Source organism: Dromiciops gliroides, chromosome 3, assembly GCF_019393635.1.
Source record: "Dromiciops gliroides isolate mDroGli1 chromosome 3, mDroGli1.pri, whole genome shotgun sequence".
NCBI classification, from domain to species: Eukaryota; Metazoa; Chordata; class Mammalia; order Microbiotheria; family Microbiotheriidae; genus Dromiciops; species Dromiciops gliroides.
In genome coordinates, this window is record NC_057863.1 from 604,193,500 (window position 1) to 604,205,612 (window position 12,113).

At 47.7% G+C, this 12,113-nt stretch overlaps 1 protein-coding gene across 2 annotated transcripts in view; it reads left to right on the plus strand.

Annotated features, from left to right (window-relative positions):
• Window positions 1-9,315, plus strand: part of DNAJC8 (DnaJ heat shock protein family (Hsp40) member C8) — a 28,457-nt gene extending 19,142 nt beyond the window's left edge. The window contains exons 5-9 of one of the 2 annotated variants that reach the window (XM_043998024.1): window positions 119-213; window positions 1,701-1,772; window positions 3,304-3,395; window positions 6,177-6,252; window positions 8,501-9,315. In XM_043998024.1, the coding sequence (XP_043853959.1) occupies window positions 119-213; window positions 1,701-1,772; window positions 3,304-3,395; window positions 6,177-6,252; window positions 8,501-8,623 (458 nt within the window). In that variant the 3' untranslated portion in view covers window positions 8,624-9,315. The remainder of the gene's footprint in view (window positions 1-118; window positions 214-1,700; window positions 1,773-3,303; window positions 3,396-6,176; window positions 6,253-8,500) is intronic. The other variant, XM_043998025.1, reaches the window with a different exon arrangement.
• Window positions 9,316-12,113: the final 2,798 nt, after the last annotated feature.

Genomic DNA, 12,113 nt, shown 5'->3' on the forward strand with positions numbered 1-12,113 from the left:
AACCCTTAGATAATCCGTGAAAGTAGAACTTGCTTCTGGCCACAGAAGCCCAGACTTGGTGACAGCTGAGGCTGTGGAGGGTGTTAGCAAACATTTTAATGTCACTGTTTTGCACTAGCTGTTGACAAAGCCTACAAGCTGCTCCTGGATCAGGAGCAGAAGAAGAGGGCCCTGGACGTCATTCAAGCAGGAAAAGAGTACGTGGAGCACACCGTGAGTGTCCTGGGGTGCTGACGGCCTGGTGGGGACCTCGTGCACAGGAGAAGGGGGCGGCCGAGGGCAGGGAGCAAACGCCAGCAGATGTCAAGTCCAAGCTCTTTATTCCTCTCCCCCTTCCTACAGCTATGGTTATGACAGCTTCTCTACATCCCAGGCGAGCTGATGCCCTGCTCGAGCAGAGGGAGAGGGGTGGCTGTGATTGTTCTAACTCTGAAGCCAGTTCCCTTCCTTAGAGAATGCCCTGCGCCCCTCCCCCCCGCCCCCCGCCATACATTCCCCCATATCAACCCATCCTTCAAGATCAAATGAGAGGTGACCCCACCATGGGTCAAATGGAATGGCCCTTTCCTTCACTGGCTGTCTGGTCCAGGGATTGGAGCTGGCCCCTGAGGACGGCTGGGTGTGTTGTTCTGTTTCCTGAAAGGAGTATCATAGCAGCATTAAATTGTCTGCTTTGAGACATTCGTGGGTGATTCTGAGGTTTTTTCCCCTTGATGCTGTGACATCTTTGAATAGTACGAAATGCTATGATTTGTGTAATTTTTAGTCTTCTAGGAAAGGTTCCATCTGTCAGAAATGACCGGGGACCTTTTATTTCAGATGTTGTGATTTGGAAAGAGTTTAGGTGGATATGAGCTCTTTTTAGAAGAACCTTAGTTGAGCATCTGAAATAAAAATCTTTAACCATAATTAATTTTTCTAAAAATATGTGAGTGAACAGATAGATATGGGGAATGGGCCCCAGGAGAAGTAACTTCTGTGGCAGTTAATATTCTTGAAAAGGGTTTTCCTGCTTTGTACTCTGTAGGGAATCAGGCAATGGGAAAGACTATAGACTGATAGAAATACCTTTGGGCAGCCAACACATTCATGGCAAGTGGGTTCCAGCATCCTCGAACGGGAGAGTTGTAAGACTTCAGCTCGTGACCACCTGGGGGCACTCTTGCTGATTTCTGTTGGCTAGCTGGTTTTTTGTAGTTAGTAGCATTCTTGAGGGGATGAGTGCATTGATTTGGCTTGGAGCTGAAGGTTTGTTTTGGTTTCAGGCTCTCCCTTTTTAGGGAAGAAGTAGCAGGAATAACACTTTGCTTGATGTTCGTTCAAGAAGGCTTTAAAGTCCAACATTGTTTTCATACAGACAGTTAGTTGGTTGTTGGAAATCCCATAAATATCACAACTTCCAGTTGTTGCCATTGCCAGAGCCCTGAGGGATCCTACCCCTAATGCTTTTCTCCATCTAAATCCCTGCTGCCCCCTGAAAAAGATAGGGGGTAGTCGACCCGGCAGTGACGTGGCAACTGCCCATTGCATGTCACTGATGGAGCCTGGGACAGTGGGCCCTGCAATGTTGAGGGCTGTTCTTTTGCTGTCCCTACAGGGGATGGACCAGAAGGAGAAGGACACCTTCCCCTTTCCTTCCTTCTGTCATATGACTTGCATTGGCTGCTTTTGGCTTCTTATAACAAGGCCCCTATTTTTAGGTGAAAGAGCGAAAGAAACAGCTAAAGAAAGAGGGGAAGCCTACAAATGTGGAAGAGGATGACCCCGAATTGGTGAGTTTTGGAAAAAAGGAACGTTCTACAGTTAGGCAGAACTGGGGATCCCTGCCAGCGTTGGGATTGGCCATGATGGAAGTGAGACCCTGGATCCTCCAGAGTCCCAGGGACTCATGGTTTCAAAAAACTGAGAAGTGAACAGTGTGGATGCCTGAGTTCTCTGGCTTACCTGAAACACTTAAAAGGGAAGTGAGTGAGCTCTCCCTTCTTGGTTCTCCTTTTTACCACCTCCTCTTCAGGGATACTTCCCCCTCTGGAAGGAATTCCTGCTCTTTCTGCTTTCATAATATAACTCCATTTTCTATCCTGTAAACATCTTCATCATTCCCCTAGATCCTGTCCCGACTCTTCCATGTCCCTCTCAACTTGTGGAGTCTAGAACTTTTAAAGAAACCAAAGATGGCTTAGCGACACTAAAATCCCTGAAGTGCTCCCTGACCACAATAGATCATATTTATTTGGTATTAGAGTAAAACGTACTCTCTGTAAAGAGAGCCTGTTAAAATAAAATGACTACTACAAGTGTAATTATTCACATTTGCCAGATGAGAAAATTGAGGTGCAGAAGCGTCAGTGACTGGCCCATGGTTCCATAGGTATTAAGTCTCTCTCAAGGCTTGGTATGTCAGAACTGCTTGCACTTCTGCCTGGATCCTTGGAATCCTAAGTCCAGCCCTCTTGCCAATATCATTCTGGCCTGGGTACATTCAGTATTTTGGAGAAGGGTGAAGTAGATCTTTTCCTGTTTCCCCTTCTCCCCCTTTCCATTTTCTCTGTACTTTGCTGTCTGATCTTTAGATTTGCTAAATATACAAACTCCACTCCTGAGAGATGATAGGTGGGGGAATTCAAAGGGGGACGCAAGGCAGTGGTTTTCCTGTCACATTCTGCCACTAGTAGTTATTTGTGTAGCTGCCTCATCCCGTGTATGTGGTGTCATGGTAAGAAAACTGGGAGTTCAGAGTCTGGGGCTGACCTTCTGGCTCTAATGGGGTGATTTTGCTAGGTTCTCTGTGTTACTGTGTACCTCCTTCCTTACTGGATCGGAGCTTCATGAGGGCAGCTTTGTCCCATTCCCCAGTTTACTGGAGTGCCCTGTGCATATCCATTCTTGTTAAAGGGGAATGCTCATGGGCCAGGCTTTTCCTCTGACCTCCCTAAGTTTTTTGTCTTTCTCTGTTCATAATGTCATTTAAAACCCCTAACTTGATGATGTGAAGATACATTTATCCTCAGAGGTCCTGAGACTTTTTGGAAGCCTGGTGTTTCCCTGTGGTTCCCAGGTGTGTGGAGGAGGGGGCAGATGTCTGCTTATGAGGAAGGCTCTGTTCTTTCTTCTGGGTACCCTGTGTCTGAGCAGGAAGGTCAGCTGCCCCCTGAGCACCAGCATGCTTTGTGCGGGGAACCAGCATCAGAAAGACTTCTCTTTGTTTGAGGAGTTCAGTTTGCCCCATTTTATCGAATCTGCTGCTTTTTCCCTTGGACTTTGTCTTGTAGTTGAATCTTTTCCATTTTTATTTTCTTACAGTTCAAACAAGCAGTTTACAAACAGACAATGAAGCTTTTTGCTGAATTGGAGATCAAGAGGAAAGAGAGAGAAGCTAAAGAAATGCACGAAAGGTAAGTTTGAGGGCATCAGCTGAAACCCTGCCTGGGAAGCCAGGTTGGTTTGGATGTATTTCCTAATAAAGATGTTCTGTCCACTTACTCTTTTTTAAATGAACAGAGTAATGATTTCTTAGGTCTGGATTCTCATCTGAATCTGGGTGTACAAAGTTGTGTTGCCCTTAAAAAAGGCTTCCATCACTATGTGTTCTTATAACGTTGCTCTACCTCACTTTGCTCCATTTTGTGTTAGTCTTTCCTTTTTCTTGGTAGTTATTTTTTATAAGGGAGAAAAGGAGTAAGTATTTATTGTAAACGATGTTTCAGGCACTGTGCTAAGCTCTTAAAAGTATTACCTCATTTGAACCTCTCAGCCACCCTGGGAGCAGGTGCTGTTGTTATCCACATTTTACAATGGTGGGTGAGGAAACTGAGGCGGACAGCTTCAGTGACTTGCCAGGGTAACACAGCTAGTAAGTGTAGGATACCAGATTGGACCTCAAGTCTTCCTTCTCTCCAGGACCAGGGCTCTGTGCACTCTGGCTCCCCCTAGTGGCATTTGAGGACAGTGTCTGGGACAGTCATGGGCCATCATGGTGGTGTGATGCACCAGCATTTGATTTAGCTATTCTCCAAAGATGGGAGTATAGGTTCTGATCGTGTGTCTTCACTGTGAAGGAGCTAACCTTACAGATAATTTTGTGTTTCAGGGTCTCTGTTCCTTTTCATGATTCCTGAGGTGTATATTTCTAGCTGTGTGTTTGTGGGGTAAGAGTGATGACTTTTGGGGTGATTTTTTTTTTTTTTAATGAGGCAATTGGGGTTAAATGTCTTGCCCAGGGTCACACAGCTAGTAAGTGTTAAGTGTCTGAGACCGAATTTAAACTCAGGTATTCCTGACTCCACAGTTATTAGCAGAGTCAGTTTGACAGACATTAAGTTTTGGCACATGCAAGGCACTATTTTCATAGATATTTGGATGCTCAGGGCACCCCCCTCCACCCAGCTTCTGGGTAAGATGGAGCCCACTTGTTGTGGAGGAGGGGCACAGAGAGCTCTAGGGCTGTGTGGACTCACCAGCCCTGCTGGCAGATGGCAGGCCATGCCCAGCTGCAGGGTGAAGTAATAATAATAACAGCTAGTGTTTCTGTAGCACTTTCAGGTTCAATCTTCACGGCCACTTTAGGAGGTGGGTACAATTATTAGCTCCATTTTACAGTTGAGGAAACGAAGGCAGAGAGAGGTGAAGTGACCTGCCCAGGGGCACACAGCTAGGCAGTGTCTGAGGCCAAATGTGAACCTGGGCCCAGGGCTCTGTGTACTGTCCTGCCACCTAACTTTAATCTTAAGAACCATCAAAGGAGCTCTACTGACCTCCTCACTTCTGTTCTCTAAGAACCTTCAGTGGCTCCCTTGTGCTTCCTGAATAAACTCATTTTTCCAGGCATTTGAGGCCTTTGGTAAGCTGTCTTCCAACCCTGTCTAGGTCTGCATTCCAGCCCCACCCATCTTTTTTGCCTTTGCTCCTCTTTCTTACCATTCAAGCTTAGATGAATCCATCACCCTCATCTCTGCTTGTGGACATTTTTCCCTCCTCAAAAGACCCAGCTCCGGGTCTGGTGTTTTTTCTACGTCACCTCCCATACTTGTAGTTGTAAGAGAACTCTCCTTCAGGTTGCTCTTTCCGGAGGGGTTTGTCCCATTCTGCTCAGGTTAATTATTTGTGGTGTGGAAAGAACATTGGATTGGGGCTCAGAGCTCTGGGTTCACGTTTGGCTTGAGCAGTGACCCTGTTACTAATGAGTCAAGCTTGTTGTAAAGCACTTAGCACAGTGCCTGGCGCATAGTAGGTGCTTAGTTTGGTTGCAGGGTTGGTTTGTTTTTCTTTCTATTGATAGTAGATGATTAATAATTACTTGTTGAATCGAATTTTCTCTCTCATGGTCCGTCTTAATTGTCCTTTCCTTCTAAAAGCTTTCCTTGATTTTCCTCTTCCCTCCTCTGAGCTCCCATATCACTTTGTTTATTCCTCTCTCATAGTAGGCTTGGCTACAGCTGCTCCCACGAGGATACACATGGTAGTGTTCTTGTTTTACAAATGAGGCACCTTTGCCTCAGAGGGTCAGAATGACAGCCCAGAGTCACCAGGGCATCCATCCCAGGTGTCCAGTCATACGCCTTGTCTTGAGAGCAATGTCAGTGGTCTTTCCAAAGACTCTGCTGCCCCTTCTTTCTGCAGCCTGGCATGGAAGCTCTCTCTTTGGTCAGTGTGTTCTCTTACGGCTGAATAAAAGTGATTTTACCAAGTCAATTGCTTTTCTCCAAACTCCTGTTTTAGAATAATCAGATAAGCTTGGCTCAGACGAAGCAATGTGTGGTGACACAATTGCTTGGGCTGGGCCATGCTTATTTCAGGCCTGGGAAGATGTCCTGCCTTTAGAGGCAGCATCAGCCAGTGACCAACAGCAGATAGAGCTTGGTTCTGACCTTCTCTGTGGTCTGAAATTAATCTGTTCCCTGCTTTTCCCTCCTTCATCATGACATGATAGGGTGCTCTTTGGTAGAAGGCTTGGAGCGTATGGGGAGCCCTCTTGCATCAAGATGGCAGTAACTTGATCCATGGTCCCATTTCAGTGGGAGAGACACCGAGGCCTCCTTCCTGCTCAGCGTGGCTAGAGACTCATGGCGGTTCATCTTTGTGCACCTGGGAGTCTCCCATTACTTACTCTCTGAGCTCTGTCTAGCTCTGTTGGAGTTGTTTACGTTCCAAGCATCATGCTTTGACTTTCCTTCTAGGAAGCGACAAAGAGAAGAAGAGATCGAAGCACAAGAAAAAGCAAAGAGGGAAAGAGAATGGCAGAAAAACTTTGAGGTAAAATTCAGATAGATCACGTCGGGCAAGAGGGCTTCCCAGGGCTGACTGGGGCACATGACGCCAGAGCAGGAAAGGCCCGCAAGGCCCTCTAGTCCAATTCCTAGCCTGAGAGAGGCCCTTGGGCAGGGAAGGGGCATGCCCAGGGCACCTGTGCTACCATATTTCTTTTTGACTACAATTAGCAACTCATCTGGGCTCACAGGGCTATCAGTGGTCACAGGAGGACTAGCAGCCAATCCTCCAGTTCTTCATATATTTCTTTTTGCCTACTCTTTTTTTTGTTTTGTTTTGTTTCTTTGGTGAGGCAATTGGGGTTAAGTGACTTGCCCGGGGTCACACAGCTAGTAAGTATTAAGTGTCTGAGGTTGGATTTGAACTCAGGTCCTCCTGAATCCAGGGCCGGTGCTCTATCCACTGTGCCACCTAGCTGCCCCCTTCATATATTTCTGCCATTCCTCAGAAGGCAACTCAGATGGCTCCTTTTGGGGAGGCTTTTCCTGGCTCTTGACACCCCTCCCCCACCCCCAGTTGGAAGCAAACTTTGCTTCCTCTTTGTTCTCCTAAGACTTTTGTCCCTGCACGAGCTCCGGGGTCAGCACTGTACTCACTGGAGAAAGAAGAGGCTTGGGCTGTTGGGGTGGCCTGGGGCCTTGGCCTCACTTCCTTGGGTCCTCCTTCCATTTCCCCCTCCACTGTGTTGGAGCTCAAAGACAATGTGACTGCCTGCCTGGAAGCTGGTCTAAAGTTATCTGACCCTTATGAAACCAGAAGAGGTTTTTCCCCTGTAAAAATGAGAGGTTTGACTGAGGTAATCTTTAAAAGTCTTTCCCATTTCTGACATTCCATGCTTTTGTGTTCTCTGTGCAAAAGGCCCCCCAGCTTTTGTGTTAGGGAGAGCTGAGCAGTAGTACCTTGCCTGTGGGGGAAGTGGCGCGAGCTCCCCAGGTTCTGAGACCACCCACCCTGCAAGCTCCTGGCCATGGCTTCTAAGTTCTCTGTGCCTCAGGCTCCTTGGGCTGGGCCCCTGAACCAGAAATGCTCTCATCCCCTGTGTTTGTGTATCCAAACTGTCCTGTGGTTTGAGGCTTGGCTTGGGAGGTCATGCCAGGCCAGTTGTACCAACTTTCCTTTGTTTCCATTTGTTTGTCCCATATATTCTGTCTATTGTCTCATGCGGCTCTTCCCCGTGTGTCAGTCTTGTCTCCCAACAAGATGAAGAGGTCCTTAGTGGCAAGGGCAGGGGCCTAGTGTGGTATGAGGTTTGCTCAGGGTACGATGAACACATCCCCTTCTCCAACTGTCAGTTTCCGGTAGTGTGGGTCACCAGAGCAAAAGAATGACGTCTCATATCGGACCCATCCATCTGGCCAGAATGACGGTGGTTTTCTAGAGAAGGCTGTCAATAGAGATGGCAGCAGATTGGTGCTGAGGGCAGTGTTGGGGGTATGGGCCCACCCTCCTGAATTACAGAAATAATCATTCTTAGATAGTGGTCTTATGCTTACAGAGCAATTTTCTCTTGGTATTTCTGTGAAGATGGGGGCAGTGTAAATGCTATTCTCATTTCACATATACACAAATGGGCTCAGAGGGGAAGCACTGGTGGGAGCCAGGTCTCAGGTACAGCATGGAACACGAGGTGTGACTTTGGGACTGTTTACCACAGATTCCCTTTGAGATATTCTAGGTGGGTGCTAGACTAGAGCCTTTCCAAGGATTCTGGAGCAGGATGACAGCCACCTCAGGCTCCTTATTGGGAGCAGGCACCTGGCCAAAACAACCTGGTGGCCACCTCCTTGGTTCAGCAGGTCTTTTCTAACAGCTCTGTTGGGAGACAGAGTGAGAACTCCTGGTCTGGGAAGGCTGCAGTGGGTTCGTCTTGGGCTCTTGCTCATAGCCCTTGGATGGCTGGGTTTTGCCTTCCTTGCTCTCTCTCTCTCTCTCTCTCTCTCTCTCTCTCTTTTTTTTTTTTTGGTGGGGCAATGAGGGTTAAGTGACTTGCCCAGGGTCACACAGCTAGTAAGTGTCAAGTGTCTGAGGCCAGATTTGAACTCAGGTTCTCCTGAATCCAGGGCCAGTGCTTTATCCACTGCGCCACCTAGCTGCCCCCTTGTACTCTGTGAAACCTAACAGGGGGACGGCTCGAGGAGGACCCACCCCGCAGTCCCTTGGCTTGGAGTGATCATTCCCCCCGGTAAAGCTCTTGCGCTTTCAGCCCTCTGACTCTAAACCTCTTTGTATTCAGGAAAGTCGAGATGGCCGTGTGGACAGTTGGCGAAATTTCCAGGCAAACACAAAGGGGAAAAAGGAGAAGAAAAACCGGACCTTCCTGAGGCCACCCAAAGTCAAAATGGAGCAGCGCGAGTGATATGTGGGCTGCAGCAACAGAGCCTTTCCCTCCCTCTGCTCTCTTCCCCTTCCTGCTTTGAAGGACTCATCCCCTACATAGAATAGTATTGGCTTTTTAGTCCATTGGTTTTCAGTACAATTTAATATCAATCAGAGTAATTCTTTTGTACATGGAAACAAGGGGCCTGGTTACTAGCGCCTGGCCCAGCCCCGCCGTCGAGGGTGTGGGAGGGGAGGGCAATGCCCACCTCTGTTGCTGTTTGTAATTTAATGTTTTGTACTTCACTGAATTGTGACCTTTATGAACTTCATGTAGAGTGTGTGGAAATCATCTCATTAAACCAGTTGCTTAAAATGGTGTTCGGTGACTTGGGAGAAGCCTGCTGTTAGGGAAGTTATCCCTTCCTTCAGCTGCCCGTTCTGGGCAAGCATCCCGCCAAAGCCCAGCCTGTGTGTCTCCTGCTTGGATGGGGAAGGAAGCAGTGTCTGGGGGGAGTGGCCATGTCACCCTCACCTCCTGCCGTCCGTGCTCAGAAACCAGCCCTTGCCCCCGAGTGGCTGCCACGCTGTCTGGAGCAGAGCCACCATCGCCTGTTGGATTTCCAAAGAGCTCGCTGCCATCTTCCATCTAGCACAACTCTGTCCTGGCTTGTTTACCTTTAGTTAGCGGCAATATTCTGTATGTATAATAAATTTTTTCTACCAAAATCACTGGTGCGTTCTCCCTCAGCTGTTATTTCGAAGGCCTTCCTCTTTCTGGCCTGCCCTTGCCTGCTCTGAGCCAGCTTGGGGTCTGGTACCTTTGGCAGATCACCTACCTGTGGAGGAGTTTTGCACTTAGGAATGATTAGAAAATTAGAATAATGTTTATATTCATCAACTCTTAGTTGACATGAAAACTAAGATTGCTGTGACTACCAGCATGGGTTCCTTGGAGCGATAAGATTAAATTTTGTGCCCTGCATGGGCTGTAGATGGCCAATCTTTGGCCCTTGATTAGCCCCTGGTGGTTGGGCGGACCTCAACAATCTTGATTCTTCCTTCCTCTCTTTACCCCTCTCCTACCATTAGCTAGGGAAATGTGGGAGGGAGGAAAAAGTATCAGCCGCGCCCATTCTTGGTCACTTGGGTACTGAGAGCTGGAGCTGCTGTGGGCAGAGCATTGTCCCTGGGCACCCCTGCTCTTAGGCCAGCAGCTAGAGAGGGACAGGCATGTCAGTTGCTCAGGTGAGCAAAAGGGAGGGGGGGGTTGGCTCCATGCTCACATTTGATGAGGCAGTTTGGGGGACCATTGCTACCTGAAAAGGTATGTTTCTGTCTTTTTAATGTCTCTGGATCTCTTGCCTTTCGTTTCCTGTTTCTTGTGTGTGGGCGTCTTCCTCTCCAACTTTGTTAGGATGTCTGTGACAGTATATTGTGTGCAGTCCAGGACCGAGAGGGAGGGGCACAGTATCCAGCTGCGTCTGTCTTTAGTTAGTGAGGACGGGGATGCATCACTGGTACAAGATCAGCAGCACTGGGTGTCTGTGCCCAAAATGTGCTGGAAAAGACTTTGGGAGGTTTCTAATCTGGGAAAAGTGGAGTGGAATCTGTAGATTCCGTGTAAACTCATTGAATAGAGCCTTTAAATACACAGTATTATAGCTGGTTCACTCCCTCCATTTACAGAGGGGGAAACAGGTGCAAGGCAGGAAAAGGACCTTGTCCGAGATCACACAGCGAGGCAAATGGCAGAACCTTGAAGGTCTCTTGACTTCCTTTATGTTATACCATTGTGCCCCCTACTTCATCCCGCTTTAATGCTAGCCCTGTCTTCTGTCTCTTGACAAAAGATGCTAAGTCACACACCCCAGGCATACCTCAAACTAGTGATTCTCTTTTTTCTTCTTTTTTTTTTTTTAAAGTGAGGCAATTGGGGTTAAGTGTCTGAGGCCGAATTTGTTTTTTGTTTTTTTTTTAGTGAGGCAATTGGGGTTAAGTGACTTGCCCAGGGTCACACAGCTAGTAAGTGTTAAGTGTCTGAGGCCGGATTTGAACTCAGGTACTCCTGACTCCAGGGCCGGTGCTCTATCCACTGTGCCACCTAGCTGCCCCTTTTTCATTCTTTTTTTTTTTTTTTCAAACTAGTGATTCTCAAACCCTAGAGCGACATAATGACTCATGCTGTAGATTGCCTGCCTATCCTACCTAATGCTCAAACTGTTTGGGATATGGTGAGGGGGAGTCATAATGAAATACTAATATGGGCCAGGAGCCCCAAGATTACCATATCATAAGCATGAAGAATTGGGCAGTCGGAAGCATGGCTCTGATGTGTCCATTAGACTTTCCCAGTGGCTTGAGGGAAGGCATGTAGCCTATTGTGGGGTTTTTTTTGTTGTTTTGGGGTTTTTTTGCAGGGCATTAGGGGTTAAGTGACTTGCCCAGGGTCACACAGCTAGTAAGTGTCAAGTGTCTGAGGTCGGATTTGAACTCAGGTACTCCTGAATCCAGGGCCAGTGCTTTATCCACTGCACCACCTAGCTGCTCCTGACTATTGTTTTTAGGGGTTGGAAATTTCACACTGGGACAGGAATGGGTTGGGAGAGTGGAAATTGTCACTTTGCTTCCAGGCAGGAAGGAGGTGGCCAAACATACTAGGTGATCTGAGAAGACCTGACCATTGGAAAGTGAAAGGTCAGGCTCCCAGGCCCCTTCCCTCCCAGCCATCCAAGGACCAGGGGTAGCTGCCTGGGCTTTGTTCTGGCCTTCGTTTGCTTCTGCTAAATGAGGGAGGCACCCGCCCATGCAACCTAGCCACAGCTCCCTGCTGATCCTCAGGTGCTTCCTAGGGGAGATTTATAATCTGTGGGGCTGTCAGGGAGGGGCTATTTCTGAGGTTTAGCTGCTTGGTAGGGAGGAAGCATTTGAGGGACTGCACAAGCTCCCCTGCCCTTCCCCTTCCCTTCCTAGGAAGCCCCAGGCTACAGCTGAAGGCGTGCTGCACTTGAAGTCGGAAACCGCTGAGTTCTGACTTACTAGCTACCGGACCTTGAGCAAGTCATTAAACTCAGTCTGTAAAATGTAGAAGATTCCTGTACTGGTGACATCACTGAGTGTGAGGATCTCTTATGTATTATGGGCCAGAGCTCTCAGTGCCCCCAGTAAAAGTAAAATAATTATAAAATTATATATAATTATGGGAATTATAAAAAGTGGCAATCCGCATGTATCTAGGAAATTTTCACACTAGCAAGTCCCCCACATCTGTGAATTCACAGATCCAGACCCTAACATGATGGATCAATAAACCTTCTGGTGGATGCATGAATGAATGAATGAGAGAGAAGGAATTTTGGGGGTCTGGGATAGCTTCCCTAGATAGGGTAGGGCTGTTCTGTGAAGCCTGGATATCTTTTTTTTTTTTTTTTTGCAGGGCAGTGAGGGTTAAGTGACTTGCCCAGGGTCACACAGCTAGTGTCAAGTGTCTGAGGTTGGATTTGAATTCAGGTTTTCCTGAATCCAAGGCC